The sequence below is a fragment of the Chiloscyllium plagiosum genome, unplaced genomic scaffold (genome assembly GCF_037043375.1).
Source record: "Chiloscyllium plagiosum isolate Xiang-an unplaced genomic scaffold, Cpla_swu_hap1 HiC_scaffold_3, whole genome shotgun sequence".
Classification (NCBI taxonomy): domain Eukaryota; kingdom Metazoa; phylum Chordata; class Chondrichthyes; order Orectolobiformes; family Hemiscylliidae; genus Chiloscyllium; species Chiloscyllium plagiosum.
The window spans coordinates 24,137,445-24,156,720 of NW_028270141.1; the positions used below are offsets into that span (position 1 = coordinate 24,137,445).

Below are 19,276 nucleotides of genomic sequence, written 5' to 3' on the forward strand. Positions count from 1 at the left end.
CTCAGATTACAATGGGATCTTGATCAGATGGGCCAATGGGCTGAGAAGTGGCAGATGGAGTTTAATTCAGATAAATGCGAGGTGCTGCATTTTGGAAAAGCAAATCTTAGCAGGACTTATACAATTAATGGTAAGGTCCTTGAGAGTGTTGCTGAACAAAGAGACCTTGGAGTGCAGGTTCATAGCTCTTTGAAAGTAGAGTTGCAGATAGATAGGATAGTGAAGAAAGCGTTTGGTATGCTTCCCTGTATTGTTTAAAGCATTGAGTATAGGAGTTGCGATGTCATGTTGCAGGTGTACTGGACATTGGTTAGGCCACTTTTGGAATATTGCATGCAACTCTGGTTTCCTTCCTATCAGAAGGATGTTTTGAAACTTGAAAGGGTTCAGAAAAGATTTACAAGAATGTTGCCAGGGTTGGAGGGTTTGAGCTATAGGGAGATGCTGAATAGGTTGGGACTATTTTCCCTGGAGTGTCGAAGGCTGAGGGGTGACCTTATAGAGGTTTATAACATCATGAGACGCATGGACAGGATAAATAGAAGAAGTCTTTTCCCTGGGATGGGGAAGTTGAGAACTGGAGGGCATAAGTTTAGGGTGAGAGGGGAAAGATATAAAAGGGACCTAAGGGGAAACTTTTTCACGCAGAGGGTGGTGCATGTGTGGACTGAGCTGCCAGAGGAAGTGGTAGAGGCTGGTACAATTACAACATTTGAAAGGCATCTGAATGGGTCTATGAGTAGAAAGGATTTAGAAGGATATGGGCCAAGTGCTGGCAAATGGGACTAGATTGGATTGGGATATCTGTTCGGCATGGACAAGTTGGATGAAGGGTCTATTTCTGTGCTGCACATGTCTAGGACTCTATGACTCTAAGTACACAGAGTACCTGTGATTGTAGTCAAACCCAAACAGTTTCAGGCACCTGACTGAATAGTAAATCTTACATTTGAAAGGGACCTTAATGCAATCAGACAGTTTTTTTTTCAGACATATGTCAGCAGTTTAACAGCATTCGAAAGCACTGCTTCATGTCTAGCTCAGCCATGACTTAAGGGCGTGTGACATGTTAAATCCCTGGCAGGCTCCCATCACCTGGAAGCAGTAATGATAGGTGTCGCACTGGAAGGTGATCAATGATCCCGTATTATAGCTGAGGACCTGCTAGTTTAAATAAAGCATTCAGAGCTGCATTTAAAATAACAATGTTAAGCAGGGAAAAAACAAATACTTTGAGTCTCATTCACTTTAAATTTGTTCAATGTATTGTATCAGTTGCATGCATGATACTGTGATCTTTTGCTATAAGTTCTGTGTCTTATGATCCTGCTCCACAGCAACCTGATAAAGGAGCAGCATTCTGAAAGCTAGTACTTCCAATTAAACCTGTTGGACTATAATCTGGTGTTGTGTGATCTTTAACTTTGTACACCCCAGCCCAACACCAGCACCTCCACATGATCAAATTTGTGTGGAATCCATCACCAGTTTGGCAGAAGACCTGTGAAACCTCACAAAAAGTACATTGAATATGACTTATACCAGTGTTCCACAATTTTTGTTGCTCTTTCTCTCAAGTTAGAATGAGGGGCACACTGTGGATATCAACCCTCATTACCATTATAGTAGTATAGACATGACAGCCTTCTGATGTGCTAGTTAATTTAGACTTATAAATATGTAGAGGTCTACATCAGAGAAATGACCTTCAGCCATCAAGTCCAAAAATAAGTGCCTAACTTTTCTAATCCAAGGAGCAGCACCAGGCATGTGTAAAAATGAGGTGTCAACCTGGTGAAGCTACCAAACAGGACTATGTGCATGCCAAATAGCATAAGCAGCATGTGATAGACAGAGCTAAGTAATCCCACAACCAACAGATCAGATCTTTGCTCTGCAGTCCTGCTACAAGCAGTCATGAATGGTGGTGGATAATTGAACAACTCATCCGAGGAGAAGCAGGAAGCTCAACAAATACCCTCATTTTCAAAGTTTGTGCGAAGATTTGATAAGAAACGATAAGAACATAATCATACTACCAGCAGATAAAGGCAGAATGACGGTCATCCTAGATAAATCTGATTACATCCAAAAAGCACAACAACTACTTGAAGATACCAACACCTACCAAAAGAGGGAGTTTGACCCCACCCCACAGCTCACCAATAGGATAAACAACACACTAAGGAATCTACAAAAAAACGGACAGATAACCAGAGCTGACCTACAAAGAATGAAACCGGAAAGCAACAACACCCCCAGATTCTATGGATTACCTGAAGTACACAAACCAGACATCCCACTCAGATCCATAGTATCACTACCAGGGACACCATCATACAAACTGGCCAAAGAACTACAACAGAAACTGAAACACCTGGTCAGCGGATCCAAACACTCTATACAATCAACACAGGAATTCTTGGACATCATCAGAAATATACACATAGACAAAGAAGAAACCATGATATCATTCGACGTGATGGCACTGTTCACTTCGATTGACAAAACCCTAGCCAGAGAAACAATAGCCAACCTACTGGACATACAGAACAGAAAACAGGACGCTGAACCTATCAACAAAGACGGCATACTTAAACTACTGGACTTGTGCCTCACAACACACTTCACATTCAACAACCAGGTATACGAACAAATCAACGGAACACCCATGGGATCACCAATCTCGGGACTCATAGCAGAGGCAGTTATGCAAAGGTTAGAACAAACAGTCCTACCACAAATTCAACCCAAACTCTGGTCAGATATGTCGATGACACGTTTGTAATCATTAAAAACACGGAAATAGAAAAAACACACCGGATCATCAACGCCACACTCACAGGAATCCGATTCACGAGAGAAGAAGAAAAGGATAGCCAACTCCCATTCCTAGACGTGATGGTACAGAGAACACCAGACGGAGAATTCACTACAAGAGTATACAGGAAAGCCACACACACAGACCAAGTCCTAAACTATGAAAGTAACCACCCCAACACACAAACGAAGCTGCATCAGGACACTATTCAAAAGGGCCACAACACACTGCAGTACACCAGAACTGCAAAAAGAAGAAGAGGAACACCTATACAAGGTATTCGCCAAAAACGGATACCCGCGCAACTCCATCAGCAGATGCCTAAGAGAAAGACCACGGAACGAGGACATACCACAACCAAAAGGACTAGCCACACTACCATACATCAGGAGCATCTCGGAACTGACTGCCAGACTACTGCGACCCCTAGGACTCATAACGGCACACAAACCAACAGCCACGCTCAGACAACAACTCACCAGAACGAAGGACCCGATACCCAACAAGAGCAAGACGAATGTAGTGTACAAAATTCCATTCAAGGACTGCATTAAACACTATATAGGACAAACAGGAAGACAGCTAACAATCCGCATACATGAACATCAACTAGCCACGAAACGACACGACCAGCTATCTTTAGTAGCCACACACGCAGACAACAAGCAACATGAATTCGACTGGGACAACACTACTATCATAGGGCAAGCCAGACAGAGAACAGCCAGGGAATTCCTAGAGGCATGGCATTCATCCACAAACTCCATCAACAAACACATCGACCTGGACCCAATATACCAACCACTACAGCGGACAGCTGAAACTGACAACCGGAAGCGGCAGGGACAGACCACTATAAACACCGGAGGAAACATCAAAGAAGCGCTTCGCAGGAGGCTCCCAAGCACTGATGATGTCACCTAGCCAGGGGACGAAACGTTTGCAACAAAAACTTCCAGCTCGGCGAACAGAACCACAACAACCCTCATTTTCAATGAGGGAAGAACCCAACACATCAGTGCCAAACATAAAGTTGAAGCCAGAAATGCCAAGTGGATGGCCTCCTCTAGTAGTTCCCCAGCATGACAGATACCACTCTTAAGCCAGTTCAATTCATTCCATGTGATATCAAGAAATGGTTGGAAGCACCGGTCCAGATTTCTGGCAATAGTACTGAAGACTTGTGCTCCAGAATTTGCTGCTCCCCTAGCCAAGCTGTTCCAGTGCATTTACTACACTGACATTGACTTGACAATAAGGAAGATTGCCCAAGTATGTCCTGTCCACAAAAATCAGGACAAACTCAACCCAGTAAATTATTGCCCCATGAATCGACTTTTGATCATCAGTAAAATGATGGAAGGTGTCATCAACAGTGATATCAAGCAGCATCAGCTCAGCAATAACCTGCTCAGTGATGACCAGTTTGGGTTCCAACAGGGCCATTCAGCTCATGACCTCATTACAAACATGAACAAAAGAGCTGAATTCCAGAGGTGAGGTGAGGGTGACAGCCCTTCACACCAAGGCTGCATTCAACTGAGCGTGGTATCCAAGTACCCTAGCAAAGCTGGAATCAATGGGTGTCAGGAGGCAAACCTTCTGCTGGCTGAAGTCATATTGGGCAGCCAGGAAGATGGTTGTAATTGTTGGAGGTCAGTCATCTCAGCTCTAGGACACCTCCATGGGAATTCCTTAGGATAGGTCCTAGGCCCAACTACCTTTAGCTGCTTCATCATTGACCTTCCTTCATATATTCGCTGATGATTGCACAATGTTTAGCGCCAAGTGTATATATTCAGATACTGAAGGCGTCATGTTCAAATACAACATGGAAAATGTCCAGATTTGAGCTGACAAGTAGCAAGTAACTTCCTCACCACGCAAATGTGAGGCAGTGGCCATTTCCAATAAGAGACAATCGAAACATTGTCTCTTGACATTCAATGCATTACCATCATGGAATCTTCCACTATCAATATCCTATGGGTTATCGTTGACCAGAAACTTAACTGGATTCGCTACATAAACACAGCAATTACAAGAGCGGGTCAGAGGCTACTGAGGTGAATTACACACCTCCTGATTCCCAAAGCCTGTTCATCATTGACAAAGCACAAGTTGAGAGTGTGATAGAATATTCCTCACTTACTTGCATTGGCAACAACATTCAAGAAGCTTGGAACCATCCAGCCCATTTGGTTGGCACCATACCTACAAGCACCCACTCTGTCTACCACTGACACTCAGTGGCAGCAGTGTGTACAATCTACAAGATGCACTGCAGAAGTTCATGAAAGATCCTTAGATAGCAACTTCTAAACCAATGGCCACTTCCATCACAAAGGATAAGGGCAGCAAATACATGGGAACATCACCATCTGCACGTTCCTCTCCAAGCCACTCAGCATCTTGACTTGAAAATATATTGCTGTTTCTTCACCATCGCTTGTCACAATCTTGGAATTCCCTTCCCAAGGGCATTGTTGGTCAACCCACAGCATGGCAACTGCAGCAGTTCAAGGAGGAAGGACCTTCCCAAGGACAACCTAGCTTCAGGCACCACAAGTGAATGAAGAATATATCTGCTTATTGAGATAATAGCCTTTTTGTGTTTCATTACAGAACAGCTTTCTGTATAACAACTTATTTTCTATTCATTGCTGATGTACATGATGTTGGGAAGAAAGCATGGTTTACCAATGATTCTATTAACCTGTCAAGTTTCTGATCTCCATATAACAAAAAAGCAATAGAGGCCCAGGAGAAAGTGCAAAGAACATATACAAAGTTGTTGCCAGAACTAAAAGCACACAGTTTCAGCAAAGGCTGAAGAGACCATGACTTATTCTTCAGAAAATTGAACTCCAAGAGTTAACCTGATAGAGGTCTTCAAAGTTGATTGTGAGTTTGAAAGAGTAGTCATTAGAAAAGATTTTTTTTTTCACTTGTGAGGAAATTCAAATAAAGAGCCAAATTAGTAATTGATTTATCTATCACCTATGCAGGTGAAATTTCTTTGTTTGGAAAGACCATGAAACTTGTTTCCACAAGGAGTGGTTGAGACAAATAGCATTGATATGTTTAAGGCAAGTTTAGATACGTGCATGAGACATAAAGAAATAGATTAGAGTGTTGCGAGAGTGGGAGTAAATTGGGAGGAGGTTTATCTGGAGCAAAATCACTAGCACAAACCCCTTGGGTAGAGTGACCTTTATCTGTGCAGGAAAGGTTATAGGCAGAATTTGATCAGGTCAACAGCACGTTGCCCACTTATCAGAGAACCAGCAGGTAGCCCCTGGGTGAAGACCATTGGAATCTATTCATTATTGGTTCTTCCCACTGTTGAGATCTGTGGTGGCAGAAGATTGGCCCAACAAGAGCTGCCGGCCAATTAGAGGCCAGCATGTTGCCAGACCATCAGTGGCAGAGGGAGCACTGACTGTTGGCATCACTGTACCAATAAGAGAACCAGGATCATCAGAGGACACCAGGCTGAAGGTGAGCAAGGTCAAGATGGGCATCACTGCCCAGAGCAACCAGGGCAGGTCAGAGGCAAAGATGCAGGAGTGAGGGTCACTTTCAGCAGTCACATCTCTGCCTGTTAGACAGGGACCTCATTCCTGCAGCCCACCAAGGACGCAGTCTCAAACCCGACAGCAGCCTTCCAAGGACATATGTACACTTGCAGCCTCCTTTTATTCCCAGTGACCTCATTTAATTGTGGAGGAAAAGGAAGCCAACTGGACCTTTGTTAAACCTCAATGATATCCTGCTATCACGGGCCAGGAATCCCACATCAGCCTCTTCTGCCCTCCACCTCAATCAGGAAAAGGTTTGCAACCAGTGGGAGAATGACATGGCCTCTACTAAGATGGAATGGGCCCAGACACTATGCTTCCGATTGTGATTGGTTAGATTAAGTCCAGCTCTATGTTTCTCTGTATAATTTAAATATTCAACAGTGGGAGCAAAATGTAGGCAGAACTTTACATTCCCCATCTGATGGGCTTGCACTTAGGCAGGGTGTCCATGAAATTCCTCAATTGGCCTTGTCACTGGACTTTTGCCCACCCCAAACTCTTGGCAATGAAGCCTAGGCCAACCTGCCCACTCTTGCCATCATTAACTTCTTAAGTGACCCATCCAACGCCATGTCTAGTGGTTGCTTCCAACTTAGTCTCAATTTTCAATCCAGTGGGAGGAATTCAGAGGCAAGGTAGGAGGCTTGGAAAGTGATCCTGCTCAGGCCTTGCATGGGAGGGAGGACTGGGCCATGTGGAACAACAGCTTCTTTCAAGATCAGCCCCTCGTTCTCCACCGTCCAGTCTCATCCACTACACTTTCTGATGCTGCTGGGACTGGAAAGCTGCCAACCAATCTGATTGGCTGGCAGCTCTCTGAGGTGAGATTTCTCTTTCACCCGCTCTGAGTGAGAGGCAAAAGTTTAATTTCTGGTCAATTGGATCATTAAAGAAGCAAGGCAGCTACCGTCAACTCTTCAGATGGCAGGAAGATAAAGACAAAAGCCTAAATTTCCCTGGCCTTTTGACCTTGTGCAATAAAGTGAACAATATCAGGTCAGCCATTCATTGTACACTGCCTTACTTTGATTTCTATAAAAGTCAATACAATAGACATTGGGAGTGATGTATTTGACATTGCTCATTTTACACTGTCACCCAAACAGAAAATTGCTACCAGTATTCTTTCATCTAGGGTTCCCAGAATCTAGAAATAGTTTTTATACACAAATTGGCATTGGTTCTGTCCAATATGCTATCAGGAAGTTGACTTCTGGCAGGAATAGGCTAGCCCAGATGACTTGGGAAGCTGAGACTTCCAAAGACCATGCAGATGGCTCTGAAGGTATACTACCAAGAATGCATACAAATACTGAACATAAAATGTGATGACAGGTATTTGATTGTTTTATGAGTGAATTGGACAACTACTCCCTGTCAGGTGCCGTGCAAGATCGGCATTCAAAAAAATAGCAAAATAAAGGCAGTCAGTACTGTACATTTTTCATGCTTCCCATTCAGACTGATTAACATCTTTTCACATTTTATTAAGAACTAGCTTAAGGAAGCTTCAGATTAAAGCATATTTCATCTATTTATCACACTCTTCAGCTAGACTACTTTGATAATACATAATTAGAGAGGTCAATTCAGAACACACTAATTTATTTTACTTCCCCAACTTTAAACATCATTTTAAACATACGCAAACCAACCCAACTTCAATGCTCAAGTAGCAAAACATTAGTCAATTATACAATTTAAAATATCACATGAAATAATATTGTAGACTGCCTGTGTTAAAAATTTTGCGCTCTTTCAAAAACACTAGTTTTCCATTTTAGACATTACCAACATCTTGCTAATGTCTGATAGTGTTTTTTTTTAAATGGCAGAGAACCTGTTCTTCATAATAGTGACATATTTGAAGGATGTATGATTATGTTAACTCTTCTGACCTATCTCACTTTCAATCGCTATAGGGATGATAGAGATTGATGTGACTGAGTTATTGCAGCTGCTTCTAGCCTAACAGAATAATGAATTCAATCATAAAAGACCTCAGGAAATAAAAGTAAAACCATACCCTTCCTCTGACTTTTCGGCCTCTTCTGATTGGAGGAAGCAGATCGGAGTGTAATCTGTAACAAAATGTACACATGTCTACAATCAGCATCATAAACCTGAGGTTGGCTCAACACCTATTGTCTTGCCACTTATTTCATTCCCATGTTCTGCAAGCTAACTGATTTATTAATCTGCAAAGCATTTCAAGTTCTTCGCCTTTGCTCTATAACATTTTGAAAGTCATTAAATTTGATAAATATCAAACAAGCAACATATAAATGTCACAGTGGTCAAAATAAATGGAAGTACAAAATGATAGTTTTACGTAACTAGCAGTAAAATGCTTTTCAAGAACATATGACCCTTATCCAGTTGTAAAATTATAAAATAAATTAACAAGGTCTTGCCTGGGAGAGTGCTCAAATGAAAATTCCATTTAAACAAAACAAACAAAGAGAGGAGGAACGACAGTGAACTGGAATAAAGTTTTCTCATACATTGTGCAGTAGTTTGCAGAGTTTCTACAGGGAAATATTTCACTTCAATCGATCTCTCAATCACCTCTCCCACAAAGATTTTTGCTCTGTTTCTTATTCTTCATTTGTGAAGCACATCATAAGCATTTTCTCAGTCAAAAATGCTACAACAAAAATGCTGTGTTGTGTTGTAAACTTGGCCTCTAACAGGATGATTGGCCTGATGTGGCAATGCTTATGTTATCCCCTGTTGCTGTGGAGATTGTACTATTGAAAAATCCAACAGAAAATTATTAGGATCATGTACAAACACCACATTCCTCAGGGACATAGGTTTCTGAACTAGGATTAAACTATTCATTTACAATGGAGGAATATGCTTCCAGTAGCATGTCATGCTCTAAGTGACCTTGGAATATGGAGATCTGAGATAAAGTATGAGACCTTTAAACCCTTCGCTCAAATGCTGTAATATAGTGATGATATCTCGAACATATCCTCATTGTATAATGACAAACAAACTGAGAGACAAAACACAACATCCCTCTTTTTCCAAAGAAACAAGATATCTCAAACTGTGATACAATTGCAAATAGGCACATGTGGTCAATTCAACAGTCCTGCAAGGCCAGCATTTCAAACTTCAATGGAACGCTTCGGAAGTTTGACAACTAGCCTGATCTGGTCTTTATGTACTTATCTGGGGCGATAGATATTGTAGTTGGCAATTTGATTGTCGTATTGCTGATTGTTGTCACTCAATGCAATCATCACACAATACCATACAATCATGCTCAGAGTGATCTTCTTCACTCTCTACACGATTAGTGTCCAATACATTGTTCAGGGCTGGATACTAGTCTTTCAAAATGTAGCACCATGATCAGTAATGACTTCATGTGATCAGGGCTAGTTGCACTCTTTGAAATATTTAGTTTATCCAAGCATTTGTCTTTGTACTTATCAATCTCACTCTCTGTGCAGTGCAAACTTTTATAGTTCTCTACTTGCTCCTTCGTCAGGTATCTCTTTCCTTCCCCTTTGTCTTTAAAGAAAAATATCCTGTGTCAGTGTTTTGATAATTAGTTGCTGGATAAGATCATTCACATTTGCCTTCCAATTATAAGTTGTGCTGTGGATACTGATACATTCGTCAACAGTGGTGCATGAAAAGACTACAATTCAATATGAATATCTTGTTTTGCTGCTCGACATTTAAAGGTCATTAATTTGAGGGCACACACAATACATTCTGTTTGACTATTGGAGCATGGATATTGGGATGACAATGTAAAATGGGCAATTTCCCATTTCCCACATGTCTTGAAATGGTTTGTGAATGGCCTGAGGTTTGTTATCAAACACTAACTATTCCAGGATACCAAATAAATTGAAAATAGCTCTCAGTGTCAAAGCCAGTTACACACGTACTTGTTGTGTTGTTAAGTCACTGAACATTGACAAAATGAGAAAAACAAACGATCTCAAGGACACAATCTTGCTTGTGCACTGTGAATAGGTATGTTGCTGCTTTCTTCCAGGGAGTGGATGGAACATCATGTAAAGGCAGAGGCTCCCTCCGCAGCTGGAACTAATATATTTGTCATGCTTTATATGCATTTGTGAATGATTTAATATCCTAATTCATCCCTGGATAGTACACAGATTCATATGCTAACTGCTTTGTTTGCTCAATATCCACCTAATGTAACATGGGCATGGTATCTTGGCATAATATTTTTAGTAGTAGGACTTGCTCTTGAGAACGGCTTGATCTGCTATTCCACATTCATCCTACTATGACCAAAATGAGTCATTATTGTCAGGTACCTCATTCATGCTTTCAAGCCTTCCCTGGATAATGACCTTTTGCAAAACTTCCGCATCTCTGACAAGTGCCAATTGAGACTGGCCAAAGTGTAACTGATCAACCTTGATAATACCTTCAATGCTGTGCCAGGAAAGAGGTTTGATTCCAGCCTTGGGTGACTGTCTCGAAGGAGTCTGCACATTCTCGCTTAGTCTGTATGGGTTTCTGAGGGGTGCTCCCATTTCCTCTCACAGTTGAAACGCATCCAGGTTAGGTGAATTGGCCATGTTAAACATTGTGCTGTAGTGTCCTGGATTGTGCAGGCTAGGTGAATTAGCCATGGTAAATGAAGGTTATGAGGATAGGTAGAGGATGCTCTCCAGAGGTTCGGTGCAGACTTGATGGGCAGAATGGCCACAATCTGCAATGTAGGAATTGGTCAGAGTATTGAGTACAGGAGTTGGGAGGTCATGTTGCGGCTGTACAGGACATTGGTTAGGCCATTGTTGGAATATTGCGTGCAATTCTGGTCTCCTTCCTATCGGAAAGATGTTGTGAAACTTGAAAGGGTTCAGAAAAGATTTACAAGGATGTTGCCAAGGTTGGAGGATCTGAGCTACAGGGAGAGGCTGAACAGTCTGGGGCTGTTTTCACTGGAGCGTGGGAGGCTATGGGGTGACCTTATAGAGGTTTACAAAATTATGAGGGGCATGGATAGGATAAATAGGCAAAGTCCTTTCCCTGGGGTTGGGGAGTCCAGAACTAGAGGGCATAGGTTTAGGGTGAGAAGGGAAAGATATAAAAGAGACCTAAGGGGCAACTTTTTCACACAAAGGGTAGCACGTGTATGGAATGAGCTGCCAGAGGATATGGTAGAGATTGGTACAATTGCAACACCTAAGAGGCATTTGGATAGGTATATGGTTAGGATGGGTTTGGAGGGATATGGGCCGGGTGCTGGCAGGTGGGACTAGATTGGGTTGGGATATCTGGTTGGCATGGATGGGTTGGACCGAAGGGTCTGTTTCCATGCTGTACATCTCCATGACTCTATGATTCTAACTTCACAGTTAACAGCATCAGCGTGTATATCAAAAAGAACCTCCCTGTCCTTCTGATCATCAACTCGGTGTGTCAAACATAATTTCATAGTCATTTCTTTGGAAATGGTTGACGAATTTATTTCCACCTCAGTGAATGTGATTTGAATCTCATGAGTTATTGTTATCATACAGAGACCTGTGCATGTTGTTACTCCTGTCATTACTGGACCATTTGGTTTCTACCAGGCAAAGGATTTTGTGAAGGCAAAATGAGCTTGAGTATTGACACTGCAGGATTATTGATCTGTCATGTGCTATGAGATGGTGTCTCAGTCTGTACCCTGGAACATCACTTCCTGAGATATAAGTCTTTCAGGATGCATAGTGATAATCTAGTCACACTAACCCACTTGCCAATTTTAGTTCCTACTGCATTTTATACAGTCATAGAATCATACGGCTCAGAAACAGACCCTCCAGTCCAACTCGCCCACGCCAATCAGACATCCCAATTTGACCTAGTTCCATTTGCCTGCATTTGGTCCTTATCCCTCTGAACCCTTCCTATTCATATACCCATCCAGGTGCCTTTTAAATGTTGCAATTGTACCCATCTCCACCATCTCCTCTGGCAGCTCATTCCATAGACACACCACCATCTGCACGAAAAGGTTACCCCTCAGGTCCCTCCTCACCCTATGCCTATGCCCTCTAATTTTGGACTCCCCCATCCTAGGAAAAAGACATTGGCTATTTACCCTATGCCACTCATGATTTTATAAACCTCTATAAGGTCACCTCTCAGCCTCCAATGCTCCAGGGAGAAAAACCCCAATCCATTCAGCCTCTCCCCATAACCCAAACCCTCAATAACTCAGTCCCAGCAACATTCTAGTAAATCTTTTCTGCATCCTCCTTGTGGCTTTCAGGCCAAATGATATTGACGCTTGCAAGTCTGTTTGACTTATACTATCAACAAGGTGTGTAAAATTAACAATGAGACAAGTTGGTTCATCTTTTGAAAGCTGATTTTAATTTGATTGCCTCAGAATCTCATTGAATTGTTTGTATTTATGCAATTTCCTAAGGATTTTGTGAAGGCAAAATGAACTTGAGTATTGACACTGCAGGATTATTGATCTGTCATGTGCTATGAGATGGTCTCTCAGTCTGTACCTTGCTGCCAGTGTTGTAGCCCTATACTATATTGTTGGTGACTTGTACTTTGTTTTTGAGTCTGGCTTGGCTCTGGAACCAGATTTCCTACACTTGCATGCCTAAAGACCCTTAAGACTATAAGATATAGAAGCAAAATCAGGCCACTCAGCCGAATCAGTCTGCTCTACCATTCAACAAGATCATGGCTGATCTGGTCATCCTCAAATCTACTTTCCTGCCTTTTCCCTATTATCCTTTATTGCCCTACTGATTAAAAATATGCCACACATCCACATACTTCATCAAGTAAAGTGGGACAGGTTTTGGATTGGTCCAAAAAATCCACATTTATCACCAATATTTTAGGTGCACCTTTCTGACTGTTGTAAGAGTGTTGGCTGCACGCAAAGCATGCAACTGTTGTTGGCCTATTGCTCTGGCTTGCATCCATCCTCCAGTAATGTGTCAATAATATGGCTTTTTCACTTGCCGAAAAATCCTTCCTGAGGTATTTAAAGAGGTGATGACTAATTCAATAAACTTCTCTCAAATTCATGTCCTTTGCAGTGGCACCTTCTGACAAACTGTGAAACCTTGTGACTATATGACATCAATTGGAGACTGTTAACCCGCAAGGTAATTTTTGTTTTGGGCACGTCCTCCAGAACCTTCCAGATATTTACTGCATCTTTCTGATGGTCCATGATAAGTGAAATGTGTTAATTCCGTGAAACCCCTCTTTACCAATAGAAAGCAGGATTTTCAGAACTCTTTTCTTAGAATCATTTGTCTTTGATCTGTAAAAGAGAATTCCATGCATTGTTGAACAGTTGCAATAAAGCATGTGAGTCAATGGGTGGCCAATTCATAACAAGAGTTCTATCAGCCATGATTCCACCAAATAACATTTGCACTGTTCCAGGTTAAGCTGTGTGCCGATGACTTTGTGTAATTGTAAATTAATCCTGTTCTTTCACTGCCCTTGGTCCCTTTAAAATTGCTGACTAGTTTTGGTCTCTTTAAAACTGCTGCTCCCTTGACTTTGGCCCTTTAAAGCTGTTTTTGGAACTGCAGTGTACAAATAGTAGTTTTCTGCCTGGAGGTAATAATTGCATTGAAAAAGGAGTGATAACAATTTTTTTTTAAATTGTACTTGGAGAAGTTGTAGAAGCAACCAACATCTAGGCACAGGTCAGCATTCTTACAGTAGAAAACCCACTTTCATGGGGTTTAAAACTACTTTTTTTCAGGAGTGCTTGGAGATGTGCTTTCAAGACATTTTTAAATAACAGATTCTTAAGGTTTTGTTTTAAAAGAGAGAGTGAAGGAGATTGAAAACCCACTCTTCAGCATATGCCGTTAGCTTCCAGTTTTGGCCATATTTGTAACTTAAGCTTTTTTTTTTAAGTAAAGCATTTAAAGAAATTTCTTTCCTCTTAGAAAGATTTATATTCTAATTGAAAGGAAATAAGCTCGTTTATCTTGCTGTTCAATGCTTTACCAACAGGTCTAATACAGATATTTGGACTCAGAAACTGATGATGCTGAAGGATGAGAAACTGTCGCTGTCCTATTTCTCCCTTGTGCAAGTTTGTTATCCAGCTGATCTACAATTAGTTTTCCAAATATCTGCCAGCAAGCTCTGGGGTCTTTTTTTTATATGACTATCACTGCTAACTATTTGAGAGTTTTCCTGCAACAGGGTGTTTTACTTAATGTAGCATTGCTTATGTTATTCTCCATAATGTAAAAGATTAGGAGTGGATATTCTAATTTTCAAAAATTTAACAGGCATTTATTACAACTAATTACAAATTTTACATTCCTCAGACATATAAGTGTCTTGAGCTAGTTTTAAGCTATTAGTTTATATTAGAAGAGCATGCTTCCGGTCCAGTGTCAAACTGTGATAAGGTGGAATATGAAGCATGAATGCTCTCATATTACATGTAGCAATATAGCAATGATACCATTGGCATGCCACTTAAAGGTTTACTGACATAATGATTGTAAGGGAGAACACAACATGCAACTACCATAATAGCTGCAAATTTTCATTGATTTCCCAGAAGGACTGTTTAGCTGAAGAATAAGGTCCATCACCACATTTTTCACACAAGTAAACATGGGTAATAAACTCTTGACTTGTCAGAAATCCCATACATTAAGTTATAAACTGAAACCAACATGTTCATTCTGAAAGATGAGAGACTTAACAAACAATCCAGGTCTTTTCAATATATAATTTCAGTAACATCACACTGGAAACTTTTGCTATAAATTCTGTGTCTTATGATCTTATACTCCAACCACCCGATGAAGGAACAGTGCTCCAAAAGCTAGTGCTTCCAAATAAACCTGTTGGACTATAAACTGGTGTTGTGTGGTTTTTAACTTTATATTTTAAGAAACTGGATCTGTAAAGGAGCTTGATATAGCGTCTATAATAATTCTAAAACTGGTTTATAATTACTGGGGATTCGGGAATATTTATCTGAAAATTTTCCCATTTGAATCATATGGTGAGGTTTTAATTCATTCAAACCTTACACAGTTATTCAGAATTAAAATCTAAACTAAATATCACTCATGTGCAGCAATCAGAGAAAAACTGTTAGTCTTTGTCCACTTGCTAACACAAAAACTCAAACAGTCACTTTTGCTTCATTACATTGCTCTGAGTTCCCAAGTCGAATCAAGCCACAGATATATAAAGGCAGTGTACTAGCAGTGATGCTTTCATATCTTAGTCGCATATTTCTTTCACAGATGATTCACTTCTAGATTTTAATGAATGGTGCAATTGAACTCTTAACCGATCATTAACTTTGGCAAATTACCACATCACTGGGCAGTGTAATTGTCATTCACATTCAGAGGACAAAATCAATAGTTAATTTTGCACAAGAAAGGGTGAACTGATTTTTTTCCCCACATGAAAGAGCTTTCTTCCTACATATGGGATGAAAAAGAATTTAGTTTAAACGGAATTTGCTATTATTCAATTCAACATTAATAATTTATATTGAGCACGCACAAAACACAAAAATGAATCTATGCTTACGACTTCCTACAAAAATGTTAAACTTCTGATTTACATTCTCTATTTGCCAACACTAATTATAACTACTAAATGATCCAGCAATTGGACAGAAATACATATAACTACAAATTTGATATCATGCACATAAAATGAACTTACACTTTACATAAATGCAGATAGTGGAATTGAATTCTCATGCGATTGCAAAACTAATTATATTGAATTATGACATAATTGGTCAGTAAAGTTATCATTCAGACTCATGGGACAGAAGTAACCATCAACAGTGGAGAACTTTTGGCCACTGTTATGACATTTGGTTCACATAACATATAAATACTTTCGACTCTCAATTTTGGAGCTCCATCTAGTGCATTTGTTATATCAGTCCGAGTCTCAGTCATTAAGTATGTTGAAAACAGAAGTCGATAGAATTCTAGGTATTCAGTATAGTCTGGGAAAATGTTGTTGCTGTAGAAGATCAGCCGTAACCTCATTGAATGGTGGAGCAGGCTCAAAGGGCCAAATGGCCTCCTCATTCTCTTATTTCCTAAGTGGCTGTTACTATTTGTTGGATGACGGCAATGTGGCAATAAAATTTGGCAACCTGGATATACGTTCTCATAATAATTACTACCTACTTCTTCATGAACATCATCAAAATATAGCATCTCTTTCATTTAGAAATAGCAGTTTCAATAAATGGTTGTTGTCATAAGCCTGACGGCTATCACTATAGCATTTTTACTACTTAACTGCTTCAACAAACTGCCATTATCCCAATGGTGGGATGTTTATTCACATTTTGATCCAAAGAGTTACAAAATGGTCTGTTATTGATCTGGGATTATAAATACAAATGTTAGTTATTTTTTACAAGGGGTCAAGTGCTTGAGGGGATTAAATGTTTGGAAGGGACTTCCGTTAATATTGAGTTTCCCATGGTTTAGGGATTAGTATTAGTTTTGTCCCAACCACTTAAGATGCCTATATCCCTCTCAAGGAGAAAGTGAGGTCTATATCCCTCTCAAGACTGTGTCATCCTCATTACTTGCCATCCCCCCTACTTTTGAGTGATCTGCCAAAATAGCTATAATGCATTCAGTTCCATCATCCAAGTTATTAATATAAAGTATAAATAATTACATCTGCTGTACTGTTCCTGTGGCACTCTACTGGTTATAGATTGACATCCTGAAATTGCCTCTTAACCCAACTCTACTTTCTAATAATTAGCCAGTCATGCTAATATATCAACCAACACCATGGGATTTTATCTTACTAAGTAACTTTATGTATGAAAATAATGTTGTCTGCAGCTCTAGAATCCAAGGACATTGAATTTACAAAAACCTGAGGGAGTGTTTAATTTTTTTGGGATTGTTGCCATTACATGAGCCAACTACATCATCATTCATGTGAAATTTAGTTGAACACTTTGTTGTGGGTGCATTTGTTGTGAAAGATGGCATCTTATGCAAACAAAACACTTAATTTCAGAAAGGAAACAATTCCTTGAAATATTTGAATCCTTTAGTACGTACTTTTGGAATTTGCTTAATTTATTTTGGTTGGTGTCGAAGTCAGTCAGCATTACAGTAAACAATTCTATCACTTCAATGGTCCGTCGGGTAGATCAGAAACATAATAGAATCTTTTAACTGATTCAAAGTATGAGAGAATGTTGTTGTAGTGATTGGAAAGAGGTCGGCCAGGTGAACCTCATTGAAAATGAGTTCCCTGATTGTGGCTGTTAAGTTCCAGGTCAAGTTCCTTCAACTCTTCCACTGATACAGGTAGTATTTGATGCAAAGTAGCTCGCCTCTTGCGCATGGTGTGTCTCAGATGAAATTCATTATCCCCCTCAGGCAGCAAAGGTATTAAGGTGGTGACATCTGCTGTTTCCATTTCAGATACTGAGGTATCTTTAATGCTTCATAGAGAGGAAGCACCAAGGGTTCCAGAACAGTCGACAAGGCAGTCAATGTTCCAGGCATATTTTGCTCCCGCACCATTTGTAAGCTTGCAACTTTCCTATGTTTCAAGTGTTTAATCAGCACCATCGCATCTATCCCAGCTTTATACATGACTGGACCTAATCTCACGTCGACCATGCCTCTCATCTATACAGGGCTATTCATCGGGTTCCTATACCAAACTTCGTCCCGATGAATTATATGCCAGTATTCATTTCATTTGGGGTTACTGTAGCCCCGAAAAATAGGTTAGTTAGGGTCAGGTATAAAAATCCAATTAGATTTCATAACCAATCCCAAAGTAGCTCCAAGCTCTTAATTTTGGGTTTAATAGAAGTGAGACAGGAAGTGGGCATTTAATTATTTAATTAGTTGACCAATTAAATATTATAATATGGTTAACAGTCTCACATTTAACCTGCCTTAAAGTTTAACCTTGGCCAGATGGTTATCCCAGGTCTTGGGAAACCAAAGAGCTCAAGGGTGGTGAGACCAGTTTTGAGGAAGAGGAAAGTAGCCTTAAAATGTGATGATCCATGTTCTGGGAAAGCCTTTATATTCTTTTGTGTTTTGTACCATCAAGACCAGAAGTATTCTGGGAAGTAATCTGAAGAAAAGCACTGATTAGTTTCCTGTTTATGATATCATCATGATGCAAGAAATGACCATGTGACCTGAGGTTGCCATGGAGATGACCAGAAGCAGAATGCAAAAAAAACTGGGATTGGGATTGAGTCCACCGGTGGTTTCTGTTGCCAGTTCAGAACTTAATGAGAGTTTGTGCAAACAGGAATCATGCAAGGTTCTCACCAAAATAAGTCATTTTCTGTTTAGCAGCCATTGAACAAATCCAGATATGAATGTGGATTTCTGAGAATACAGCAGAGACTGTGTGTTATATTGCTGGAAAGAGCAGTGAGCTGAAGATTGGAAGGGCAACATATGTAAGGAAGTGACATAATGCATCAAAGTAGTAACCTGTTTCTCCCTCCACATTTGCTGGTGGAACTGCTGAATTTTACCAGATTTTATGTTTTTACAATAGTTTGTGATTTTGGATAAGATTCATTGCAACTGCTTCAATATTACCAGCATGGACTAGATTGTCAAAGAGTGCCTGAGAAGGGATTTGCCAACATGACTTGTGAGCCTGGAGAGAAAGATTCTATCAATGAGTATCTTGTCAGTGGTAACCCTGTCCAGGAATTCAGATAGAATATGATTACTTGTGAATTTGACTCAAGGATTAAATGAGTGGTAAGCGAAAGACCCCATATAGCATAAAGACTGTTGGCAAGGCTGTGAGATTATGCGTGGTCTTATTTTTGTACAAGATGTTTTGCAAATGCCTGTAATTA

General features: G+C 40.3%; 1 protein-coding gene across 10 annotated transcripts in view; it reads right to left on the bottom strand.

Moving 5' to 3' along the window:
- dcdc2c (doublecortin domain containing 2C) overlaps positions 1 to 19,276 on the bottom strand; it is a 132,505-nt gene that overhangs the window by 38,956 nt on the left and 74,273 nt on the right. For all 10 annotated transcript variants that reach the window (XM_043678504.2, XM_043678520.2, XM_043678529.2 and 7 more), the window contains one exon: positions 8,432 to 8,486. In XM_043678504.2, coding sequence (XP_043534439.2) covers positions 8,432 to 8,486 — 55 coding nt within the window. The remainder of the gene's footprint in view (positions 1 to 8,431; positions 8,487 to 19,276) is intronic.